The 26,954-nt window shown below is 43.3% G+C and overlaps 1 protein-coding gene and 1 long non-coding RNA gene across 6 annotated transcripts in view; both read left to right on the forward strand.

Moving 5' to 3' along the window:
• L3MBTL3 (L3MBTL histone methyl-lysine binding protein 3) overlaps positions 1-26,954 on the forward strand; it is a 106,002-nt gene that overhangs the window by 21,543 nt on the left and 57,505 nt on the right. For 4 of the 5 annotated variants that reach the window (XM_084775420.1, XM_084775421.1, XM_084775422.1 and 1 more), the window contains exons 2-11: positions 3,953-4,070; positions 11,097-11,208; positions 11,609-11,683; positions 13,619-13,778; positions 15,027-15,156; positions 17,319-17,403; positions 18,980-19,071; positions 19,215-19,319; positions 23,597-23,732; positions 25,535-25,626. In XM_084775420.1, coding sequence (XP_084631546.1) covers positions 3,969-4,070; positions 11,097-11,208; positions 11,609-11,683; positions 13,619-13,778; positions 15,027-15,156; positions 17,319-17,403; positions 18,980-19,071; positions 19,215-19,319; positions 23,597-23,732; positions 25,535-25,626 — 1,089 coding nt within the window. In that variant the 5' untranslated portion in view covers positions 3,953-3,968. The remainder of the gene's footprint in view (positions 1-3,952; positions 4,071-11,096; positions 11,209-11,608; positions 11,684-13,618; positions 13,779-15,026; positions 15,157-17,318; positions 17,404-18,979; positions 19,072-19,214; positions 19,320-23,596; positions 23,733-25,534; positions 25,627-26,954) is intronic. The other variant, XM_084775423.1, reaches the window with a different exon arrangement.
• On the forward strand, positions 8,157-9,021 carry LOC311594037. Its single transcript, XR_014777918.1, has 3 exons — positions 8,157-8,450; positions 8,483-8,748; positions 8,789-9,021. It is a non-coding gene; the product is annotated as an uncharacterized lncRNA (long non-coding RNA).

Consider the following 26,954-nt stretch of genomic DNA (forward strand, 5'->3'; position numbering starts at 1 on the left):
TGTTGCTGAGTTCAGTGTGTAACATTGACGTTGTGTGAGTCAGAAGCACATTCGGGCATTTCATACAGTGAACATTTACCACAGCTGTCCGGGATAATGCCAGCTTTCAGATTTCTCCTAGATGCAGGGGGCTGTATTGTTGTGAAGTTTGTACTTGCATGGCTTTTAGGTAGGGGAAGGCCAAACATCCTGATTACATACTGTTTACCCAGCAGGGGACCAGGTTCTTTCACAGAAAACACAACTCTTCTATGACTTTAAAGGGAGCCACTGCCATTGTGAACTCAGTTCTGAGGGAGATTCATTCACAATTTAAGTACAAGTCTGTCCTGGCTCTTTTTTTTTTTTTAAAGATTTATTTATTTGTATACAGTGCTCATTAAATCACATTATAGATGGTTGTGAGGCACCATGTGGTTGCTGGGAGTTGAACTCAGGACCTCTGGAAGAGCAGTCAGTGCTCTTAACTGCTGAGCCATCTCTCCAGCCCCGTTTGGTTTTGTTTTGATTGCCAACGTGACACACGTTATCTGAGAAGAGGGACCTCAGTTAAGAAGTCATCATCAGATGGCTTATAGAGCATTTTCATGATTAGCAATTGCTGCTGCTGGAGCTGTATGGTAAGCTGTGGTCCTAGGTGGCATAAGAAAGCAGGCCGTGAGGAACACGCCAGGAAGCAGCACTCTTCCACGGCCTCTGCTTCAGTTCCTGCCTCGAAAGTCTTGCCCAGATTTCCCTCAGTGACAGAGTGTGACGTGAGAGTTGTTAGATGAAGTAAATACTCCTTTTCCTGGGTTGTTTCTGCTCGGTGTTTTATTACAGCAGTAGAAACCCTCAACAAAGTCTTAACTCGTTGTTAACTTTAATTAAAAAAATTTTTTTTTCTTACATAATTCTCCCTGATCTTCATGTCCTCGCTTCTGTTCTGAGAATTAAGTAATAGTGAGACCTGGTTCTTGTGACTCACCACATACGGTCTGAAATGATATAAAGCAATGAGGGGATGAAAGAATATTGCCACATCTGGAAATTCTCGAAGGAAGAAAGTCCCATTCAAAGAAGCACAAAGTTCTTACTGACTGTCAAGAAGTGCATATGGCATATATTAAAAAATTAACATGAAAGAAAAGTCTTGAGCTTGGCATGGTGGTGCAAGCATGTAGTCTCAGCAATGGGGAGGCTGAGGCAGGAGGATAAAATCAAGGCCAGCCTGAGCTTCATTGCAAGCTTTGGATAATTTATTACATAGCAAGATTCTGCCTAAAGAAAAAACAGAACACCTTGAAAGAATTCTAAGTTTGAGTCACCAACACCCTCATCCACATCTGGACAGTTCCTAGCATAATGCCAGTTTTATTTGGCCACTTGATTTCACAGACTATTTTAAGACAAATTGCTCACATGTCTTTTCACCTGTCCATTTTAGTTTGTGTCACTGAAATATAAGGACGAACTCCCCGTTAAGAAGAACATACTCCCTGGTGTGGTGGAATATACCGGGGAATCCTAGCACATAGGAAGTGGAGACATAAGGGTCATGAGTTCGAGGCCGGAATAGTTATGAGACAAGCAAAATATAAAACAGGCCAGAGGTAGCTCAGTACAATCAAATCTGGTGTCCTGAGGTCAACCCTCAGAACCCACTTGGTGGAAGGAGAGAACTGACTCCCTGCAAGTTACTACATGATCTCCATACATGCACTGTGGCATGTCTGTGCCCCAACAGATTACATACACAAAATAAATAAACAAACAAATGTAAGATAGAAAGAAAGCAAAACAAAAATATGTATTATTGTCTATCATCCCACCTTTAAAAAAAGAATAGCAGCATTCCTCTGATACTTCTGTCTAGTAATTGTTTGTTTAATTGTGATCTGTAAGTTGCTGTCTTATGATTGGGTACCATGTGTTGGTAACCAATGTGCTTTGATATAAGTTCCTTCCTTGTTCAGCTCTCTGCTTATGAGTTCCTCCTCCTGCTTATGAGCTTTTCCCTCTTTCTTCTTTATGGGGAGAAGTAAATTACTGTTCTGGACAGCAGTGACTTTCAGGCTTTTTTTGTCTCAAATCTCATTAATGATTGAAAACTCAAGCAGGTATTTTTTTTTCTAATATCCTATGTATGTTGATATTACTAGGTTAAAATAGATTATTTGAGTACTTAAAAATAATGGTAGTAAACTCTGTATGATAATATACATAAACACAATTTTTATGAAGGATAACAGTAACTATAAAATAATAGTAATAGATGAGGGAGGATGGTGTAGTTTTACACTTCTGCAAATCTTTCTAATGTCTGTCTTTACAAGAGGTAGCTGGATTCTTACAGTCATTTCTGCCTTTAGTCTATTTCAGTCTGTTGTTTTGGCTGCAGTGTATGAAGACAGTCTGGTTTCATGTAGATTCAGGGTTAGAAAAGAGAGGACTGTTTTGCTCGCCTCTCAGTCATAGTGGAAATCTTTGATGTCGCAGCAAAACTGCACAAAGGGTAGTTGATCTTAAAGGTGGTTTGCTGTGCAGTTTGTATCCCTGTGACTGAGGTTTCACCGTGTTTTCAACTTCATTGATCTGAGAGTTGGAATGGGTCCTTCTTTTGGGCTGAGTGTTGTAACATTATACCTTAGTCATTTGGAGAACATTTTCCAATGAGCCACGTAAATCTCCTGAATGTTGTCATATTTCATCAACTACCATAAGCTTGTCCTCATTTGTAACACCACTTTTCTGTATCCTTGGCTTGGTCTTGGCTAGTGGGAAGCTGTTGGGGTCATAGTAGATGTTTTAACTGAGTCAAGCAAACTTGATTTCTTTCCGAAAAAAATCACACACACACAGATTTGTTGTGTTAGCAGAGCAGACATGTAACTCATAGGTTAAAATAATGGACTCAGTTTCCCTATTATCAAAATGGTATCTTTTAAATTCACATTTTATTTTGTAATTCCCTTATCTTTGGTTCCACTTTCTGAGATTATAGTTAACCTGAGGGCTCAGTTACTTGGTCAACAGCTGCTCACAAATATTAAATGGAACTTTTCAGAAGCAAACAGCCCATGGATTTTAAATGTCCTGAGTAGCATGAGATCTTAGCCTGCCCTACCTAACACTGCTTAAAGCTTAGTCATTGCCGGGCGTGGTGGTGCACGTCTGTAATCCTAGTACTCAGGAGGCAGAGGCAGGTGGATCACTGTAAGTGAGTTCAAGGGCAGCCTGGTCTACAAAGTGAGTCCAGGACAGCCAAGATAAGATAGAAAAACCCTGTCTTGAAAAAACAAAAAACAAAAAACAAACAAACAAACAAAAAGAGAACTGAGTCATCCCCTGGTCCAGTGTGAGTCCATACTGCATACGCTACCGCCCTCCCACTTAGGTGCTTGGTGACTGTCTCAGGTACCACATTGACTGTCCAGGTTCACAATGTTTGTATTCAAGTTAACCTCATTGTACTTAACCTTGGCCCAACTGCAAGAGCAGTGCTGCTGGAGGCTTGCATATGCCAAAGAGAGGCTAGTGTTTCAGTGAGGAGGTAAAAATTCTCACCGAGGATAGAAAATCATGATGAATCACTGACTCTTCTTACCTTTTTGCAGTGTCTAGTTTATAAATTAAACCTTATTGTAGGTATGTATGCTTAGGGGAAAATGTGCAGAGCTGCTAGGTAGTGTAGTTCGGTGGTACATTGCATGCTTCTCATAGCTTTGGCTGCAGTTTTGGACACCACAAAATAGAACAGAAATGGAGTATCCATAGGGTTTGGAGGGCCCTCAGACCTGCTAGCCAGGGCTCTTCCAGGGCCTGTACCTCAGCCTCATCATTGATACTTTTGAAGCCGTTGTTTTTAGATAGATGAATCAAGAAAATAATGGAGTTAAACGAAAGGGAAGTAATGATCACTAAATCAAGTTGATGCATGTGAAATATTTACACTCTCTTTCCCTTCTTCCAGGTTGAAAAAATCAATCATGACGGAATCTGCATCTAGCACAAGTGGTCAAGAGTTTGATGTGTTCAGTGTTATGGACTGGAAGGATGGGGTTGGTACCTTACCAGGAAGTGATTTAAAGGTAGGCTTTCTTTGTCATTCGTATACATATGAATGATACATATATCATGATATATATTACATATCATGTATGTATACATGTATATCATGTATATGTATGATACACAATATATATCATGATATATGTGTATATGTATGTAATATATTAAATATATACATATATATCATATTTTAAGTATATATATTATCTGTATTTATTTTTTTATATATTGTGTGTATCCTCATGTGAGCTTATTTTACAGTGAGTACATACATGAAATAATTCAAAGCATTAAATATAGTGTTCTGGCTTTATACAGTATATTGTCTACTACAGCATATTTGGAAGTAACTTGAAATGGTGATGAATTATCAGATTTCATCACTTGGGCTAGGGGACTGAAGAATATTTTTAGGATGTCCTTAGTGTGAGAAAATAAATTAATAGTGTTGAGGAGGGTCATCTATCTGTTTTGGGGCTCTTATGATGGTGACATATATATATGGAAATGCCACATGTAGCATTTCCAGGTCTAGCCTTTTTGGTATCTTAGTAATGGCTTTGTAGCTTTGAGTGGATAACCACATTCCCCAGTTCTTAGTTTTCTTATGTAGAAACTGGTTGAAATAATATGAAAAATTTGAGTGGGTAGGACTATTCACTGCATTTCAATTACTTATATTATGAATATAAATTTTTGTACAAACGCTTGTTCAACAGCAGGCTCTTCTTGAAAGTCAGACTGTTATATAAAGGGTGCTATTCACGGGGTTCACTTTGTTCACTGAATATGTGCTAGCCCACTGTGTGTCTACACTCTCTGCAGGGTTCAGTCTATCTACTGTATATGTGCTAGCCCACTGTGTGTCTGCACTCTCTGTAGGGTTCAGTCTATCCACTGTATGTGTGCTAGCCCATTGTGTGTCTGCACTCTCTGCAGGGTTCAATCTGTTCACTGTATATGTGCTAGCCCACTGTGTGTCTCCTACCCTAATGATCCCACATCAGGACCACCTCTGCTGCTCCATGAGAGACTGTTGTGCAAGTGTCCACCTGCATTTCTAATTTGGTTTTGGTGTGACCCTGTCTCTGGGACCTTGAACCTGTCCGTAGCCTGTGGCCTTTTAGACTCTGTGTTTGTACTCTGTCATTCAGATGTTTGGACTTCCTGTCTCTCTAACAGGCTGTCACTTGGCCGATCTCTACAATACTTGATGTTCTGTGCTGCCTCAAATAGAAAATTTTTGCTCCTAACTTAGGCTTCTTGAAATCTAATCCTTGGGACAGCTGCTTGACAGATATCTTAGCCAAGTCCCCGCCCTCTCTTATCCTCAAGGGTACAATTTAAACACCTGCTGCTGTTAGAGAAATGTTTGAGATTCGGTTGACTTAAGTTTACTATAAGTCAAAGTGCCAGTGTACTAGTTCAAGGAAACAAACTACTGCAGGGAGGCTTAGTGAAATTTGGAGGAACTATTCTTTTTAAATGGGTACCAAAATATAGTTGGAGGCATTTAATTCCGGTATTCTTTTATAATGTAGGGTAATTAGAGTCTAAAGTAATAAATGGTATCCCTTAAAATAACTAAAAAAATAGTTCAAAGGTTCTTAACATGTAGAAATGAAATGTCTGGGGAGGTAGGCTTGCTAGTCCCCCATCTGAACATTATGTATTATATATGTGTATGGAAATAGCATATGGTGCTCATAAGCATGCATGCATATTATGTATCCATTTAAAATTATCAAAAAGAATAAATGCTTTCAGTTTTACTGTTGTGTGATGACAATTCATGGAATCAATTAATTCTTCTGGGTCAAGATAGCTCTGCGGTAAAGTAAGTAAATCCGAGAACGACTGGGAATTGAATTGCTCTGACATTCTTCAAGTGCTGTCTGCGTGACGTGTGATGGGCATAGAAGGCTGAGATTTTTTTGAACAACAACAACAACAACAACAAAAACCTGTTTCTCAAGCTCTGATAATGTCAACTATAGGTTAGCCATGGGAACACTGTCAAGTTGTTTAACCTCAGGGACTGGTGAGGAGGGTCAGCAGTTAGAGCGAGTTCTGCTTTTGCAGGGGACTGCAGTGGGGCTGGCGGCTCACAACTGCCTGTAGAGCCAGTTCCAGGGGATCCTCTGGATTCTAAGGGTACTTGCACTCGCAGCCCCCTGTTCCACTCTGGCAACATACACATGATTAGTAATCAAATAAATCTTATGAATGTTTCTTTAAAATCCTTACAAGTTGGAAGCTTTATCTGGGGGAAAAAAATCGGGTTTTTAGGATCCATAAGACTCACATCTGTAAAAGGGGATGACAGTTGACAAAAAAATGCAAACTAATACTTAAATTGTGCATTTTCTGACTTTGCAATATATTAGGAAAACTATCTTTTGCTTCTTTTCCATATAATTATTATTGTGCATTTCCACTGTATAATGCTTTTTAGATGTCAGGTACATGATAATATTTATAACTTTCTTGTAGTTAGCTTTTGGTCGTAAAGTGGTGTTCCCATACCTGAGAAATCTGGATTGCTTTAAAGTTTTCTAAGCAATGGATTTTAGAAATTAACCTATTATTTTTATTAAGATAATCAGGTAATTAAGTCATTTAGGGTATTACAGTCAGGGTTATTTGACATGACTTTTATATTCATATAATTACTGGGGTAATTGCCTTGTGTCCAATCGACTTCATGGGCGGTAGACAGTTTGATACCTTACTTTAATGTTGACTTAGTGGAAGAGCTCAGAGGAACTAAATCTGACCCCACAGTACCTGTGTACAAAGAGGCCAGTTGGAGGAGAGGGCAGAGGCAGGAGGATTTCTGAAATTTTCTGGCCATCAGCCTAACTTTAGGTTTAGAGAGAGCCTTTCTCAAGGAAACAATAAAGTGGAGAGTGACAGTTCAGACACTTGCCTCTGCAGTGTATGGACGGTGTGCACGCCAGCATGTGCGTGCACACATATACCTCTCTCTGTCTTTCTGCGTCTCACACGCACACAAGATAAATTATTTATAACCCTTTTAATGTAGCCTATCTGTTGTGTAACAGTTTCTGCTGAGACTTAAACAATCCACCCTGCTCCTTAAGCAAAATAAATAAATAAATAAATAAATAAACAAACAAACAAACAAACAACTTAAAATAGCTTCAGGAAATCCCTGAAACCAAACAGATTCACTAGGTTCCCTCCCTGCCGGAGCGAGCAGTAAAAGCTGAGAGTCCCTCGCAGAAGAGGAATGTCAGGCTGCAGAGAAGACTCCCATACCGGCAGAGCTGCCTGGAAGAATCAGAAGCCCCAGAGCTTTCTGGAAGACGTTTAGACCAACTGAGGCACCTGGAAAGTGCACTCTACAACCTGCTGAGCTGCCCGCAGGCTGTGCAGTATGCTCCAGGTGCCCAGTTTTGTGAGCTTGTCACTTGTGATGGGTGGGCTTTGGTGATACAGCTGTCTTTGAGCCATTTTTGTCCTTGTAAGTAACCTCAGTTTTTAAAAAAATGAGCTCACCAGCTTGAGCTGCGATAGTAGCTGTGCTTTGGTCTGTGCTGGGCTCCCTCTCCCGGCTGAATAGACACACACATGTGTTGTGACTCCCCAGGAAAAGTTTTGTCACACAATACCATCTCATTGATTATATTATGTAGCATTTCTTACATCAAAATCTTGGTTGTTTGAGAGGTTGGAAAATTTAGGTTTTTAGTAAACTAAAATATTAACACTTTGAATAATTCATTAACTTTGCTTCCTCATGTCATGCTGGGTACTTGGCGTTGCCCAGGCTGTTTAGAGGCGCGTGAGTTTCCTAACAGTTGGTACCTAAGTCCTTCCAGCTGAACCTCACCTAGCTGATACAGCTTGGCCTCCTACAGACGGGTTAACTTCCCATTGTGGGAACAGGGTTTTACATTCTGTAGACTTTGCCACCTGGAAGAGCTCTCTCTTCTAACACCCTCGTGGTCACTGACTAATGGCATTACCATTTTCTTGGTTAGATTTATCGAGCAGTTGCGGATGACCTTCATAGCCAAGTTGGAGTTCCTGGAGTGTTCTGTGTTCGAGCCCCTGAAGGTTTTGTGTGTGGGGGGTTTTTTTTTTGTGCCCATTTTTCTCTGGCCTCATGTCCTTTTGCCTCAGTGCCTTTTTGTTTCCTCCCCATCTCCTATCTTGGGCACATTTTCCTGTCCTTGTCACCAGAGCACTTGTCATATGCTCTGCGCTTTAAAAAAAAAAAACTGGGCTAATTAACCATAGTTGTTTGAAATAAAGCACAAACATCTTTTTGGGTGCAGAAGTGAGAGAAACAGGAAATTAACCCTCTGAGAGTTACCTCACGTATTTTGTCCTTTCACTTAGCTCCTTCTGTCTATAGTTAGTTAGTTAGTTAGGTAGTTAGTTAGTTAGTTAGTTAGATAATTAGTTAGTTAGTTATTGCAGCTCTGGAGCTGAGGAGACTGGGATGGTGATTCTCTTAACCCTGGCACACTGCTGCATAAGACAGGGCATGTCCAAATCAACAGAGGGAGAGGTGGAAATTTCCATCAGCCGGAGGGACCTGGAAGCCTTTAAAAACTTAGGTACTCTCTGAGCTGAAAATGCTCTTTGTGAAGACTTCTGGGAAGGTGCTGGGGGAGGGAGCAGGAGCCGGGTTTTCAGAGGCGGGGTCGCTGAGAACCCTGGCAAAGTGTTCAAGAGATAGCAAGTGGCCGCTGCTCCTCTCGGAAAGGTCAGAAAGGCCTTGCTCACTATCAAGCCCAAACTAGCGTCAGAGGTTTTTCCTAATTTGTTCTTTGAAAATGCATATATAAGCTTTACTAGAGTAAGGCCTCTGGGTTCGCCATGGCAGAGCTGCTGACTAAGTCCTGAGTACTTTCTTTACCTGAATTTCGAATGGCATCTGAAATATTTCTCCAGAGAGAGTTAGTCTGTGGCGGTGTCCCTCAGTGAACCGCAGGTGCTCGCCTGAGGGCCACAGCCTCTTCCCTAGCACCTTATCAGAGGGCAGGACCTTCAGCAGCAAGGCAGAAGCCAGCTGCAACATCCAGCGGCCTCTCTTTAATGCTTGGCTTTGCCTTGTCACTATTACTGTGTAAAACAGTTTAGTGACCAAACACCTCCCCCCTTAGAACACGTTTATAATTCTGTATTTTCAGTTGAGAAATTTTAATGTCATTCCGAAGCCGGGTGTTCAGTCTTATCTTTTTGCGTAGAACGGGACAGATACTCTGAATGCACTTTGAGGGCTTTGAACCCTGAGCTGAGGGTCTGTAGGGAGAGTGATGGATGGGCTCTGAATGCCTCTGAAGCGTGGTGAAGCCTGACGCTCAGCCCGCAAGTGTGTGCACATAGCTTCATCTTACACCTGTTGTGCGCATCAGTCCTTAAAGTCCTTCCTTGGTGTCCCGCCTCGGGCTGTTGACTGTGTCCCCAAGTGACGCTGCATGTCTAGTTTGTATCGAGACTGTCGACTGAGGCCTGGATGTCAGCAGAAGATGGTTAGGACTAGATGCGTTGGTAGAGATACTACCTTTTAACTTTACCAGCACTTGAGCCCAACCCTTCCAAGTGTCAGGCCTGCACTTGGCACCCAGAGGTGCTCTCTCTGTTGTCCCTTCTGGGGTGTGTAGGATGCTAGGCTGCTTTGCAGTGTAGCAGCCATTAGGCAACTTTCTGTCTGCTTCTAAATGCCTCGTGCTGTTTCTCGCTTCCTACATTTGTCAAATAAGACTGCATTAGCGAGGCTAGTGAGGAGTGAAAGCAGAATTACTCATCTTAAGTGAATCACTTGTGCCTATTTAAAAGAAGATCTGAACTCAATTGATTTTTGGCATCACATTCTTTAATATCATTTAATAATGATAATGGCAGCTTGTTTTATCCACTCTTGCCCAGTAGATGGTACTGTCAGCCTTATTTTGAAGAGTTGTTCATTTTCTTTTCTTTTTTTTAACTTTAAGGGTTTTTTTTTTTAAGTTGTTATTTTTTAGTTCTCGTCCATGATATTAACTTTTATCATTTTCTAAACTGACATGGAGACTAGTTCCGCTACACGCATTGCCTGTGAATTTGTATCCAAAATACATAATAGGGAGAGAACATTCTCGAATTCCTGAACTATTCCAAGTTATTCCGTCTAGAAAGTATTTGATAGTCTCAGACAGTGAGTGTGGGGAGTATATGTGACGGAGTAAAGGATCTGAGGCGCTTTATCGTCCTTGAGCTTCCCGCCCCTTCATCTCCTGCTAGCACCTGTGGCTCCTGACTGCCGTTCTGTCTTCTAGTGACTAGAGCGAGTGAAGAAAACTCTTAGGTCCATGAATTCTTGACTCCCTGACTCCGGGAGAGCAGGGTCCCTGCTGTGGTACAGTGGCCGCGAGTCAGCCTTCAACACGAGTGCGAGTGGACAGAGTGAGAGGAAGCTTGTAGGGCCAGGGATGAGCATGCCATGACGTTAGAGGGCTTGTCCTCTTCGGTGACGAGGTGGCAAGTGGCATAGACCTGTTCAGTTGGAGAATTTCTGAGAGTGATGGAAGAAAATGGAAGTTGTGGCACTGGCGAGGAAACAGCTCATGGTTGTATGCATTTTCATCTTGGGCTATAAGGAGAAAGGTGACAGGCTGTTATGTCCTTCTCTATGGACTAGATCAGCTTTAGTGAGATGAATCTATTTCTTGGGCAGGGGGGGGGGCGGGAAGGGAGAATTTACCTTCAGTAGCTTTGCTAAATAAACAATACTATTAAATAAATAAAAATCTTAGTAAACATGTGTCTGAGATGCCAAGTAGAAGTACCGGGCCACTTTGTACATGCACAGATGTGGTGACACCTACCTGCTGCCTCGTTCTCATTTACCTCAGTCCAAAGTTCATAAAGCGAAAGGGCTTGTTATTATTACAAAGCTCATCCAAGACATGATTGTCCAGCTCTCGGAATGTGATTAATTTGCTTAAAGTCCATGTGTCACCTGTCAAATAAATAACTCCCCAAGGAGTTTTGTTGTAAGTTTCTGCTTTGTCTCCCCGTGTTGTTGCCAGTTTCGGGTGAATGAGTTCGGCGCTTTGGAAGTCATCACAGATGAAAGCGACATGGAAAGTGTTAAGAAAGCCACGGCCACCACCACTTGGATGGTCCCGACTGCGCAAGAGGGTAAGGCCCACCCACCCGCCGATTGTTTCTTCTTACTGGGTGCTCTGAAGTCAGACTTTTATAGCAGGCCAGACTTTGAAAGCCCTGGATTGCTTTTGTGCCTCATATCCCTACATACGGTTTTTGCTTTTTGTAATGAAAACAGACAGCATCCAGCTTCTATATTTTAAAATAATTAAAAACTGTCTTATTATTTCTAATGCCAGATCTGTAATAGTGCAAAGATAGCTGCAAATTATTAAGGAAACCCAAGTTGCTAATGGCTGTGTTAGGTGATTTAGACCGCCCCCCCCACCCAAAAAAAAGAAAAAAAGAAAAAGCCTGGCACTTTTTTGTTCTCATCTACTCCAATGGTTGTAACTAACACATATATGCTGATGACTCCAAAATCTATCTTCAGCCCCGACCTCTCCCCCGAGCTCCAGGCCCGTATTTCCACCTGCCTACTGGACATCTCCACCTGGATGTCCCACAGGTACCTCAAACTCCACGTGTCTGAAATGCAATTCATTTCCTTTTTTCTTTCTCCCTTCCCCTAAACCTGCTCCTTTCTCCGTAACCCACATTTCGGTTGCCTACAGCACCATCTACCTGGTGCATCATCAAGGCATCTAGGAGTCAGTCATCCTGAGCCTTTTCTCCCGGCCCCTGCTCCCTAATGCTCTTGAGTCCCTAAATACGTCTGAGATCTGGCCTTTCCTATTAACTAACTCTCACCGAAACTACGGCAGATGTCTCCTAAGTAACCCCCCCTGCTTCTAACTCACACCTTTCCAATTTATCCTGCACTCTGAAGTCAGTGGGACTTGTGTAGACTGCTCACCTGCTACTTGGCTCGTTTCTCTTTGCCTTTGGTGGCCTAGCAAAGCCGTCAGAGACCCCGGTGGCTTGCACCCACCTGCCTTGCTTTGTCACCTAACACTGTCTCCTTCTCTGTGTGCTATTCTCCGGCCCTGCAAGCAGCACGGACCTCCATGCCATCTTTCCAGATCATCCTGTGGCTCTGCTTCATGCCTTTGTTCATGCTCTTTGTTCTGTTTTGTTGGTTGGTTGTCTTCTGATTTAAATGCCATTTCTTTCTTTGTCTATTTTTCTTTGGTCTTAAAAACTCTGTTGAGGTGCTGTGTTAGACACTCCTTCCTGACCTGACCCTGGCTGAATGAATCACTTCTTCCTCTGCAGTCCCAGGACTGGCTTGCACTTCTGTGACTGCATGCATCTCTCACCCGACTCTAAGCACTGGGTTTCATTCTTGTATGGCTTCTCTCCTAGACTGTAAGCTGGCTTGGGTGAGGTCTGCACTGACACAATCAGTGTCCAGCATAAATTGGTGCCTAATAAGTGTTTGCTGAATGATTCAGGCAGAAGGAAATGCGAGTACCTAAATGATTTGGGTAACTATGATCCAGGAGATCAGCTACATCAAAATTACATGTTATACTGGGCAGTGGTGGCACACGCCTTTAATCCCAGCGCTTGGGAGGCAGAGACAGGGGAATCTTTGAGCCAGTCTGATGTACAGAGTGAGTTCTAGGACAGCCAAGGCTATACACAGAGAAACCCTGCCCCCCCCAAAAAAAACCAAAATAAAATAAATAAATGAATAAAAATTACATGTTTTAATTTAGTCAATTAAATAAAAGTCACTCATCAGCTGGGCAGTGGTGGCACACGCCTTTAATCCCAGCACTCGGGAGGCAGAGGCAACTGAATCACTGTGAATTTGAGGCTAGCCTGGTCTACAAAGACTCCAGGAAAGCCAAAGCTACACAGAGAAATCCTGTCTCAAAAAACCAATAAATAAATAAATAAAATAAAAATAAATAAATAAATAAAATCACTCATCAAAATGTTATAAGCATGAAGTAAAATACATTACTTTTTTGTTCACCTATAGATTGAGCCTTTTTGACCAATTATCTGTATTATCTGGAATTCAGTGCCTAATTCCAGTTCTTTTCATCCTATTTTGAACTCTGTAGAGAAAACCAAGGTCTCATGTGAATTTTCTGTTTATCTTTTTTAGAGATTTGTTGCTCTCGAGATAGGGTCTCACTATGTAGGCTAAGCATACTGCAAACTCATAGAAATCTGCCTGCCTTTGCCTCCCAAAGGCTGGAATTAAAGGTGAGAGCCTCCACACCTGGCTCTTTTTCAAGTTTTTTGTTTGTTTGTTTGTTTGTTTTTTTCTTTTTGTTTTTGTTTAACAGAACTGATTCAACTGATTTCCTGCTAAACTTAGCCCCAACCCCCAAGTTTATAGTCCAGTCACTGGTTCATTCAACAAACATTCTTTCTTGTATTGCTAACAAAATTAGTAGAACATTTAAGTATGCTTTGGAGTGCCTTCTGACATGGTTTTAATTTCTTTTTCTTCTTCTTCCTCTTTTTTTTTTCTTCCATATTGTAGTCTTTCCAGAGAAGCCTGGGGTACCATTTAGGTTGAAGGATCAATCAAAAGTAGATGGGCTTCAGTTTTGTGAGAACTGTTGCCAGTACGGCAACGGAGACGAGTGTCTCTCTGGAGGAAAGTACTGCAGTCAGAACTGCGCTCGGCACGTCAAGGACAAGTAGGTTCCTTTCCGTTCTGTCCAGGAAATGGGCCAGAGATGCCCAGGTCATAGCATCTGAGGAGACTAAGTGTTCCCCTCTCGTACCTGCATTTTAGACTTTCTCTCTGGTAACAGATGGCTCTTGACTCCTCCTCTGCATGAAGTGCCTTCTGCCATACCTGGTCCATTACAGGAGAGCTGTTCTGTCTCTGAAGTTGGTCACTGTTACCATTAATTCGATTGCTTCCAACGAAGAGTGCTCAGATATCTCTGACCTATGCACACATTTGCGTCATACTGATATTTATGACAACACGCTTGCTTATATTTTCCGAGTCTGTTAAAACACCACACAAGGAACAAAGGTCCCCCTGATAAGATGGGCAGCCTACTCCTTGGAAATGTCCATAGTAGATGGTGTAATAAACCCTCATAGGATAACTACAGTGGACATATAGTAAGTGATGTGCAGCCTACCCATCTGGGGACCAGGTAACAAAATGCAGCTTAGTTAGAAGGAAAAAAAATATGTTTCTTGAATATAATAGTATAGGACAAAATAAATGTCTTGACATTAATTTTTTAAATTTTATTTAATTTTTAAAAGCTTTTATGTGTATGGATGTTTTGCCTACATATATGTCTATGCACCACATGCATTTCTCCTGGAACTGTAGTTATAGACAGTTGTGAGCCACCTGAGTTGCTGGGAATTAAACCTGGGTTGTCTGCAAAAGCAGCCAGTGCTCTTAGCTACTGCACCATCTCTCTGGCCCCTTGACTTGTATTTTAGTGGAAAGTCCCATATATCACAATCAATATAGACATTGCTGGTGTTTTGTATTGGCAAACTGATTCTTTACAAATTTATAATTGGTCTTTTCTACTAGATTTACCAATCTTAAAATTGCTAAGACCTTGGTTTCAAATTGCCCTGGAAACATATATCTCTAAGTAATTAATTATCTTATTATTATGGCAGACATGTATTTATAAATTCATTAGAATCCATGTCATATATATTGCTAGCTTCCTTTTGAAATTAGTATATGAAATAATTTCCAGTTTCTGCCTAGACAGATATATAAACACGATTTTAAATGTCCCCTGTATGTACGCTATCCTAACGCCTGTGGACTTCTCTTCGTAATTAAATGTTTCTGTTGCAGAGTAATTTTTAAAAGTAATTTCTGCACCAATAATCAACATGTAGATGTTTGATAGGTATTCTTTCCTGTCACTCTTTTGGGGTTATAAACACAACAGAGACCAGAAAGAAGAAAGAGACGGAGGCGAAGACGAGGAAGAGGATCCCAAGTGTAGCCGGAAGAAAAAACCAAAGTTATCCCTGAAAGCTGACTCCAAGGAGGATGGAGAAGAGAGAGATGACGAAATGGTTAGTAGCCCTGATGTGCCCTTTCAGAAGCATGGGCAGGCTTCCTGTGCTGCCCTCTATCTCCAGGTCTGTCCTGGAGTCGGTTGTTTGAATGAGTTAGGTGGTGCTAGTTCAGGGAGCACTTCCGCCGGGAGATCCCATTCCACTGTAGCCATTATTATCACCATCTGAAAATAAGAACAATGTACATCAGTATCCATCCTTCGGGATTCAGAAGCTGGACATGCTGGAATTAATTACTGGGACGAGAGGTGACAATCAAACCTTATGTTTTGTGGATGAATTTCAAATTCTCTTACCAGCCAGATGCCAGTCCCATTTCGGTAATTGCAGATAGATCACATAAACTATGCGAGTGGAGAGCAAACAACATGTAGATATCAAGTGTATCTTGGAGGGAGAAAAAAAAACCCTTCAGAACGTGCTAACTGAAACATCACTGCTTTCACCCTGAAGTAGGTATATCGGTAGTTTTACAGGCTCAGAGAACTTTGAGGTTCTGAAGCATCTTAACTAAGATCAGTATTGAGCAGTTGTTATCTGCTAGACGTTGTTCCCTGGACTGGGGATGCGGGCATGAGTAAGACTTGTAGCTGGAATGAGGTCCTTCTTCCTGAAGGCATTGTGTTCCGGCTAAGGATGCATGATACGCGAGCAGAAAAGACGAGAGAGATAGCAGTTTATCCCTGGTGCTATGTTGGCATTTTAAGTGGTGAGAGCATCAGGATTGGCTGACTAGCTTAAGTTGGGTATTTGGGGAGGGCTAAAAAAAAAAAAAAAAAAAAGACAGGAGCACTGAGATGCGAAGAGTAAGGAGGAGCCAGCAGTGTGCGTTTAACTCTCTGCACGACGCGACGTCTAAGAGAGAAGATCTAAAGCGAGAACAGTTATGACGCATCTTGTTGAGCGGATACACAAAAGCCACTGAGGTGCATGGAGGATTAGCGCAGAGTGAGGAAGCTGAGGTCAGTGTGATTTGGGTCAGGTCAACGTTATGGCTTTTTGAGTGTAGTGGGAAGACACTGGGAAGTTCAAGGCAGCAGGATGCTGTGGCTTGGTTGGTCCGTGGCATGGCCAGGTTGCTTTCACCTGCATACGCAAGAGTAGAGTCAGGAAAACCAGTTAGATATGCTTGCAGTGTGCTAGGTGAGAGGGCCACGCAACATAGAAGCAAGGTGATTGTTGTTAGAGTTAGGCGGGGTTGCAAGGATATATAAGAAAAGGGAAGACTCAGGAATGTCATGAATCATTGATGTCTGGATTGAGCAAATACCTGGAATATGAAGGCAAGGGCGGAGGGAGGAAAGGCCAGCAGGCCTTCGGGTGTAGAGTTTGTTATGCTTGATACCTACACATCTGAAAATCATTAGGTATCCAGACATGGATATAGGGCTCAGGGAAAGGATGCTAGAGGTGACAGTGAGATTATCCTGGCAAGATGGCTGTCACTAAAACGCTTGCCCTGTGAACATAAGGACCTGAGTTCAGATGTTCAGAGCCTATATAAAAGGCTAGACTTATAGCCAGGTGCAGTGGCGCATGCCTTTAATCCCAGCACTCAGGGAGGCAGAGGCAGAGGCAGGTGGTTGCTGAGTTCGAGGCCAGCCTGGTCTACAAAGTGAGTCCACGACAGCCAAGGCTAACACAGAGAAACCCTGTGGGGGTAGGGGTGGGGGTGGGGGGATGACTAGGATCACTAGCATCTGCTTCTAATCCTAGTCCTGAGCACGTGGAGACACCAGGGTCCTTGGAGCTCACTGGCCTGAAGGCAGCCGCTAGGAGACCCTGTCTCACAGGAAGTTGGAAAAAGAGCTTGAGGAATGACACCCAGGGCTGTCCTCTGAGCTCGATGTCACTCCATGTCCTTCATACTCATCGTCACACACAGAAACGCCCCTAAAACCTACGGGCCAGAGAGGAGCAGAGGTTGACTGGGTGTAGACCCCAGCAGACAGCCTTCAAAAGGGACCACCGATGTCTGAGGAGCAGCCGGACATAAGTCACAGGGCTACGCGCTGGATGCCTTAGTTCAACACCAGCAAGTGTTAGGAAGTGAAACTGAAACAAAGATCAGTAGCTAAAAGCCGTTGACAGACCTCTAAGTTTTCCTCCAGACCAATTTCATGAACTTGTGAAGTCACAACTTCCCTTTCTTGCTGTAGGAGAACAAACAAGATGGAAGGATCCTGCGTGGCTCACAGAGAGCCAGAAGGAAAAGACGCGGGGATTCGGCTGTCTTAAAGCAGGGTGAGCTGAGGGTGACGTCAACGTTCTGTCTACTCAGGGGCAGTGGATGTACTTTGTCAGAGCAGTTTCTTTAGTGCTCTCCACACTGTCGAAATATTCCCCTGAGTTTCCCTTTGATGCTGTTTTCCCGACATACATGAAGGCTTGGGGGGCTGGGGCAGCAGCGTAGAAAGGAGAGCTAGCTAATGACCACATGTGTATGGAATACCTTCTTTTATTTACTGGCATATCCATCTAGACGGCAGCTCCTGCTTTTCTACCCCTTTGCCAAAACCTGTGTTCTTGCGTATTTTCCAAGATATTAGATGTTTTACCATGCTCTTTCAAAGCACAACCTCCCCACGTGGTCCCCCCTACCCTCTTTCTCCTTAAAGTCACATCTTACTCGCTTGGGGAATCCAGTTCTCGGACCTTCCTTCTTGCTGTTTGGTTGAATAAACTCTCTCCTTTTGCGGGGGGTGGGAGGGACCGTGTGTCTCCCACATAAGCTCCTCTTAGCTTTACTCCACATAGCCCGATGCACCTGCCTGGCCAGGCCTTTAACGAGGTCAGTTGAGGTCACCTTAATCTGTACAGGCCAGCTACCAACCTACACACGTCTACTCTTCCATGTCAGGGCTGTGAACACAGTGACCCAGGCATTCCTGCGCTGTGCTTGGAAGCACTTCTTGCTGGTTCTCCATTAAGCTCCCAGAAGGAGTTGGAGACCTTCCCACCTGTCTCTACCTCACAGCAGACCTCCTGTGTCCTTTGAGAAGGTTTGTTTGTTTGTGTGGTGAAGGGAGTAAATTCAACCTGCTGGTTACTTATGAAATGGCCTCTTCCTCAGTCTTTCTCTTTTTTCCTCTTAATACCTGCTCAGGGCGAAGCTCCAAACCATCTTGGAGACCTTGTCCTTTCAGTCAGCCCCCCCCCTTCCAAAAGCTCAGCTTTCCTTCCTTTGTGAACTTCTAAAGTGCTTTGTACATCTCAGTTGATTCACAAATGCTTGCAGTGCTGCTGGTCAACCCATGGCAACCTTTCCCTTGTCCCAGCACTTTGTCACGTTTAATCCAAAGCCTTCAGGTTCATATCACATATGCATTTTCTTTGTACTCCATGAATATGACTTTCACCGCATCAATTTTCTTTTTCATTTCAAAGCATCAGCAGATATTTGCTAAGTACCCAGTCACTATCCTGTTCTCAGCCTTCGACATCTAGATGCCATCAGAACAAACAACACACTTGAACATACTGTTTCTGTAAGATTTTACTTCCCGTAGCTTCTCTGGCCTTCCTGCTGGACCTTTCACATATTGCAAGTTCTTTGACTTTCTTCTGTTTCATCGAACAGATATTTATACCACAGTTCACTTCCCACTTCTTGTTTCTCTGGAAGAGGGACCAGAGAAAGAGAGAAGTGTCAGCCCTGGAAAGGGAAGAGCCAGAAATTGTGGTGGTTGTGGGAGAATGAGAGAGAGAGAGAGAGAGAGAGAGAGAGAGAGAGAGAGAGAGAGAGAGAGAGAGACGTCCTGAAACAGTTCATTCCTTTCTTAGCTTTGGAAAGTCCGTCATTTGGTTTCCTGTCTTTCAGGTTTGCCTCCTAAAGGCAAGAAAACTTGGTGCTGGGCGTCCTACCTGGAGGAGGAGAAAGCTGTGGCGGTGCCTGCAAAGCTTTTCAAAGAGGTATGAGTCCTAGAAGCGCTGCGTATGAAAGAGCAGGGCTTCGCACTGCATCCCCAGCCCTGAGGATCTGTAGGCATGGTGATTGTTCACAGTTGGAGCTGGTCCTGTTGATGATGTCATGTTGCTGTCACTTTGCATTGCAGCACCAGTCCTTTCCGTACAACAAAAACGGGTTCAAAGTCGGCATGAAGCTAGAAGGCGTGGACCCTGAGCATCAGGCAGTGTACTGTGTCCTCACCGTGGCCGAGGTGAGCTTTGCCTTCTCCTTGTTTGGAAAGGGAAAATAATGGCCATGGGGCCTTAATGATGAGAAAAAAAATGCCCTTGGCTGAGTGCCTGCTTCCTGTGAGGCACTTACATGCTTAGCATGTAAAAAGCTTAGCATGCTTTCCATATTATGTCTCAGGGTGGTGGACCTGGGACTTGAAATGATGTTTGTCTGATTCTATGGAATTTGCCATATTGTGCATTCCTTGACAAATAGAACTGAACAGCAAATATATATGTATACACACACACATATACATACATACATGCATACATACATACATACATACATACATACTTTTAGTACTTTAGAATGTCTCTGTGAATATTTCAATTAAAAAAAATAAGCCAAATATTACGCACACACATACAATGTGTCCATTAGCTAACCGAAAACACTTTTAAAATTTCTTTTCCCTCCTGTGGTAGCCTCATTTCTCCTTCCTTTGAGCTAAGGTTATGGATAGGTCTTTTGAGTAAGATGTAGTTTTAGTTATTGTAGAGCTATTTTAGTGGCCATGCTTGTACGAAGCTTGGCTCCTGGAGAAGGAAGCAAATGGAGTGCACTTGATCACAGGGAGCAGTAACTAGCTACCTGGGGCACACCCCGGGCGTTCACCATGTGCCCAGTGCTGACTGACTATCTGTAGACTGGATCGGGATCTTGGGAGGGAACAGCAGCTGTGGTGGTGAGAGATGAGGCCATGGTGTCCTTGGCCTGAGTGTTTATGGGCAGGATCTGCAGACAGGATTGCGTCTGAAGATTCAGCCAATCCCAATTGCTTTAAAGAGATTTATCTGTGAAGGAAATGAGTTGGCAGGGATGGGGTGGGGGGGGGGAATTCTAACTCCTGTGTTTATGGCTTTGTGGTTCTGAAGAGGGAACCCAGAGCTGCACACATCACTAAGCAACCAGTTTATTACCAAGCTACATACCTAGCCCAACTCTTGTTTTTCTTCGGAGGTTTATTTTACTTAGTGTAGATTTTTCATTATAAGAGCTGTTTGCTCTTTGTAACAATTACAGAGTTTTAAGAGTACTATTCTCTGTCCCATCCACCTCTTGTCAAAGCCCAGAGAGCACCCTTACCACTTACTGCTTGCATCATGGTGCCTACTCTGCACATCAAATTGTATATAGACATTTTTCTCTTCTACATGTAAATGTTACATTGTGCATAATCCGCCACTTGCTTCTGTGACATATATATATACACATTTACTTTTTTACCATTGGGTATTGTTGAAAGATCTTGTAGTGAAAGCGTATCTTGTCCATCTGGGCCAGGGAATGTCATAAACGTCACACCACCAACAGACCTCAATGTGAGAGATTCATTGGGGAGGGGATGCAAAATGTCTGCCTCAGAGGGACTGGAAAACAGACAGTGACAGACCAGACCATGATGGCGTAGGCTTTGTGGGGGTATGGAGCATGTGCATAGGGAAAATATGGTGGTGGCGACAGGGGAAATGCGTTGCATTGGCTGTTAGTGACGACCACTGAGTCATTGTAGGCCAGGAGGAACCTGGTTCTGGAAAGCGTAGGTTGACTAACACTTGTCCCATGGAATTGCTTTTATTTACTGCTTGCCTGTTCATGTCAATTGAATGGGCATCTACACTTCTAAGGCAGGAGGATGGTGAATTTGAAGCTAGAATCTGCATAGCGGTACCCTGTCCCCACCTCCTGACATCATGAACTATGTTGTTCTTGAATGAACAGCTGTCCATGTCTTCATCTCTGCTTGTTTGTGCTTATGCGGGTCTGTAAGAGCCAACCCTGGAACTCCCAAATGAGAAGTTTCTGATACATATTACTGCTGTGTGGCAGGGCAGGGCAGAGGTTCCTCCGGCTCCTGTTCTTGCTAAGGCTAATTTAGGTTTAACTGGATTTCCTTGATTTTCTCAGTTCTTAAATCTCACCAAGGATGTGTGAGAATTTGTTTACCTAAGGCCAAATAACAGTTTGGGCTCTATTTTAATCTGCCCCCTGCCCTAGAGAGGGCAGAAGAGCAGATGGGGTCCTGATACTCCAAGGGCCTTGGGAGTTTACTCTAGGAAGCAAGTCCCTCCCTGCACTTGAACAGGAAGATGGGATAAAGGCTGGGGTCCTGAGCACAGCAGTCTCGCCTGTTTGAAGCAGACAGCAGGACCTTCTTGACACAGGTGTTGAAGGGTTGTCAAAGGAGTGGAGTTGACTGGGTTGGTGGCTTTGGGGCATGGCAAGGCAGAAAAGATTGGTGTGAGTAAGGAGAAAGTAAGTTAGGTGGCTCCTTAGGGACACCTTTGTGATGGAGACAGGCAGCATTCTGTCATAGTCTAATTTCTTTTTCTTTCTCTCTTTTTTTAAACAGCCACTGTCCTGCTGCCTCAGTTTCCCAGATGCTGGGGTTGCCAGCAGGGTGGTTAGTTGACTCGTGTGCCTCTATTCTTACTTAAGGTTATTCTGTCCCTCAGATTAGCTCTTGGGAAAGCATTGTTCCCACAGGAAACGTAGGCCTGGGAGGGAGCCTGTGGGCACAGTACTTGGGTCTGCCACACCGGCTTGTTTTTATTTGATGACTCCTTGTTTACTATTGTTCTGTTAAAACTGAGCTCTCATTCATCAGCAAACACAAACAAAGCTCCCCTAAGCCTCTCTCACTATTCCTCCATTAGATACAGCACATCATTCTGGGAACTTAGAGGTTAGTGAGTGAAATCACCATCAGAAAACATGGTACTAAACAGACAGTGCGTAAGGTGCTCCTTCAGAGAGGAAAGTCCCAAAGGGAAGGCCCTGCCAGTTCCTGCTGGGAACCTGGGTCTTGGGTCTTGGGTCCCATTGTTGCCTTTATGTATTCACATCTCTACAAGCACCAAGTATGTTAATTTGTGTTAGAAATAAATTTTAACAAGCAAGTGAGTTCATAGGTGCAGAGTTTATGAATAATGAGAAATGATTCCCCACCCCTCAAACCCTACAACCCTGGCTTCCCAGAAGCATTCGCTAGGCTAGGTGTAGGTGCGCGCATAGAAGCTTGGGGAAAGGTGTATCGGCCTAGGCTTTCCTCCGAGGCTTGGACCTTTAGTGCAGATGTTGAAAGGCATGCCAGTCCCTGGTGGGGACCAGTTCCACAGGAGAATGGAGAGAAGTCATCAGCTGGGGCTCAGGCTCCTCTTTGGTCCTCTGAGACAGGGATTCTCTGTGTAGCTTCGCTTGCCTCCGCCTCCCAGAGTGCTGGGATTCCGGGAGTGTGTCACCACCTGGCTGGCCTCAGGGTCTTAAGGGGAGGGGACACGCTAAAAGTACAGGCAAGAGGAGGGCGAGCAAGGTGAGATATAGCGCCACCCTGCGGCCCAAGCCTTGGGGGAGCAGCTGCAGGAGTCAGCTGTGGAGGAGGAGAAGCCTTGAGGCAAGGAGGAGCTTGCGAGGGGGGGCTCTCGGAGGCTGAGAGTGTAGGAACTGTTTACTAGAGGACAAGCTCAGAGTACTGTGACCTCAAGGGACTAGAGGTTAAAAAACGACCAAAGGGAACAGAGACAGCTGCCTGCAAGGCAGGGTAGGCAGGAGAAGCTGAGCTCCCTCTGGGCATGAGGTGGTGGAGGTGAGAGGAGCTCCCAGCCTTCCTGAGACATTGCATTTGCCAGGGACCCCTAGCACTTTAGTGTCACCCAGGACTCTAGGTTCTGGGAAGAGTAGGCATAACTGTGAATTCGTATATGTTATATATTGGTGCATTTTAATTAAAATATAACATGTGGGACATTATTCCCTTTCTTTGATCCTTCCTTTCTGTTCCCACTTCCCAGATGTCAATATCTTGTCATATTCTTAAGAGTTTAATTATGCGTGTGTGTGTGTATAAATATGTGTATAAATGTCCATTCATTTTTAGAAGGAGAAATATAACATATATGTAAGTGCACACATAATTTTCCCAAAGACTGACTCTCGCCTTGTATAATTTTGTCTGCCACTTGAATTTTAATAGAAAGCATTAAGGAGCCCTTTCAATGACAATAACTACAATCACTTCACTATTTGGGGTGTGTGTGTCACATTGCTAGCTGTGCATGCAGCCTCGAGCTTCTTCCTCATGAGAGGCAAGCGCCTTACTGACAAGGCCATCTTCTTAACCTCCCTAAGGACATGTCATACTTGCTACATAAGCTAATTTACTCTGGTGTTGCGTGTGTGTGTGTGTGTGTGTGTGTGTGTGTGTGTGTGTGTGTGTGTGTATTTTAACTCACTCAACCTGCGTACTTATTTCAGGTTTGTGGATATAGGATAAAGCTTCACTTTGACGGATATTCTGATTGCTATGACTTCTGGGTAAATGCAGATGCTCTGGACATCCACCCAGTAGGGTGGTGTGAGAAAACTGGCCACAAACTCCGCCCTCCAAAAGGTACTGCTACTTTCTGATCATACTTTAAATTCAGTCAAATCTTACTTTCTTAGATGCTAACTTGGAATTTTTAGAAATTACTCTTTATGATGATTAATTCAAGTTTACTGCTCATGGTGTAAAACATGTTTCTTTTAAAAAATTCAAATAAAGAGAATGAATTATTTCCATTTACTTATTTGCATATAAAATAATGCCTGAATAATAATTTTTGACTATAAGCAACCTTTACATAAGATCAGTTTTATCTGTATATATGCAAATATGTAAACATATATATATATGTATAGCCTTAAAAAACCTATTTGAGACATTAGTTTTACTGCTATTTTATTTATTATATAAAAAAGTCTTGATGGTGCATACCTGTAATCCTAGTACTGTGGAGGCTATGGGAGGAGAATACTTAGTCAAGATTACAGTAGGCAGACTTTATCTCAGGGCGAGAGGATCAGCGGAGGGAGAGAGGAGGGAGAAAGAATCCTGAGGAACTGTATCTTGAACCCGCAGAAATTTACCATGCACAGATGTTGTCTCGGTGAAGAGCCACTGTTCTCACTGGCCCTTGAGTGCTGACAGATGCACAACCATACATACCCAGGGGAGTTCTTTATACTTTAGTCTGCCAGGGTTTGGGGTTTTTTGTTTTTTGTTTTTTGTTTGTTTTAACCTGTTTTATAATTAATTTTTAAAAATTCCCAGAAAAACAGACATTACCATTTTCAGCCCATCCCCTGTGTATTTGATATTAGTTCCTTCTTTTAAACTTTTTCAGGGTGTCAGAATGCAGTTTGATAGCGCAGAGGCCCCTGCACAAGCCAGGCAAGAGTTCTACCTCTGAGCTACGCTCCAGCCCCAAAAGTTATTTTAGAGTGGGCTACCATCACTTTGTTCTAAAGACAGTGTGGTGTTTGGAGAAAGATAAAAAGCCCTTTTAGAAATTCATTTCTTTTAAGAAAATGCTGACCGATGAATTGGGAAAGTTAGGCAAGGACTTGATCTTACTGTACTTTGCCAAAACCCTTTGTGAACATTAAATTATATTTTTTTAAGAGCTAAAATAATTTTTTTTAAATATTTTTTTCCAACTTCGTATTTGAGGAATGAGATTACTCCAGTTCACTACTCCTACTTCTGAGGAGTTGCAACAGTGTGTTGACGGAGGTAGCTTGACAGTACAAGCATACCAGGTTCAAAATACGTTTCCCTCCTTATTCTCTTTCTATATATCCATGACCACATCCACTTAGAATTGAAAAATTAATAACAAACTTTGCTGAAGATAAACACCCCTTGCACCTAAAAATATGTAGTTATAAATTATGGGTTAAATTTTATGTATTGAAAAAAATTATTTGGGCGCTTGATTTGAACATGTTTTCCAGTTGTTGTATAATAAGGCGAGGGTGTGTGTCGGGCACGGTGACTGGCCGTGCCGAGGTGTACCCCCTGAGCAATTACATGCTGCGCAACAGATCTGATAGAAAGAAAGTTTATTGGGGGCGGGGCGAGGAAAAGGGGGAGGGGTTATAGATCCTCCGGGTTGAGAGGTAGAGGTGGATGACTGGTCATGTAGACAGACAGACGGGGACAGAGCCATGAGAGCTGGGGAGGCCAGCGGGTCCTTTTATCCCCACGCACAAGCCAGATGCACTGATGACGTAAGACGTTGCTAGGACCCTGAAGGCAGGCCAGCTGAATCGCTTGCACACTTAACACCAACTACACGCAAGTAGGGCTGGGAATTAACTGCTGGTGCTTTGTGACTTTCCTGAGTCTATCCACATGTGCTTTCACTCTAGGGTATAAAGAAGAAGAGTTTAATTGGCAGTCCTACCTTAAGACATGCAAAGCCCAGGCTGCTCCGAAGTCGTTATTTGAAAACCAGAACATAGTAAGTGCATCCAAAGTACTTTTCTTTTCAGAAAAGACACTTTTAAGTGTCTCATAGGATAAATCACAAGCAATAACAAGGAACTATAATAAATTTTATCGCCTTGGTGAGTAGTGTTCTCGTATCTTAATTAAACTTTAAAATTAGCTTAAATTTATCGTGAATAAATATCTGTTTTATAGACACATTATGGTTGTCTTATTGAATGATAGAAGACGGCATAATATAAAGTCCAGGTGTGACTTACCAATTAAGATGCATTAAAATTAAATCGGCAGGAATATCACACTGTCGCCGTCGTTTAATTAGGAGCGCTGTTCGGATGGGAGTCACACCGTGCAATGGATGCAGCCCTGTTTGAGTTTGCGGCCAGGAGGTCACCAGGGACTCCACCACGTCTTTGTTCAGCTCACACCTTTGTTACCCGTAGTTTTTGTAGCAAAAGCAAAGGCAGACGTGTGTGCATTTTCTGTTTCTCTGCTGTCTTTCTGCTTTCATTCCATGTTCCTCCCGTGGCGCATCCCAGGGGGCCGGATGCATTACACTGCTCCTTCCCCAAGATACGATCTAACTAGAGCAGGAGCAAACAAAATGTCACCATCACCCTTATAGCTGACAAAGACTGGATGGAAGGGCATCTGTGACCTTTCACTGCAGACAAACGGGCCTCTTGATTCCGAGTCCTGGAAGCAAAGTTTTTTCTGTTTTTTGTTTTTTTAGTTGTGTTTTGTTTTCTTTTCTAAACCCCCTTTACCCCTGCAACACCAGGGAGCCCCGGGACCCTCGGCAGACACGCGAGCACACGCCTGGCTCTCTAATAGGAGTGCAAGCATCCTCCTCTCCTGGCCTCATCCTTTAGGTAGTAGGGAGTAAAGCCCATAGAGAAGCAGCAGCACCACTCTCGGATGGGACAAGAGATCAGCAAGGATGACACGTCCATCTGGGCAGAGACTGCAGCAGGCAGCTGCTCTGAGGGAACCACTCTAATGAAGAAACGTGCTCTGAGGAAATTGAGCAGAAGCTAGTTGAATTAAAGAATTAAAGGGGAGAGAAAGAGGGGGGAATGTGGTCAGCCTATTTTATTATCTCTTAATTGGGCAGACAGCTTAGTCACTGGGACGTAAATACTGCCCCGTCAGTATATATTCTCTGAGGAGACATTTCCCTGGAGGGAGGTCGGTTGGGTGGGATCTCAGCAGCCTGCCGGCTCTGCCCTGCGGCTGCTCCTCTGATGCTGACTCGCAGCGGCACGTTGTGATGAACTGCTCTGAGCCATCCTCTCATTTGTGGACATGGTTAGCACACAGCCTAGTCTTAGGCTGTGCTTC

This window comes from Acomys minous (assembly GCF_964271855.1).
Source record: "Acomys minous genome assembly, chromosome: 3".
Taxonomy (NCBI): Eukaryota; Metazoa; Chordata; class Mammalia; order Rodentia; family Muridae; genus Acomys; species Acomys minous.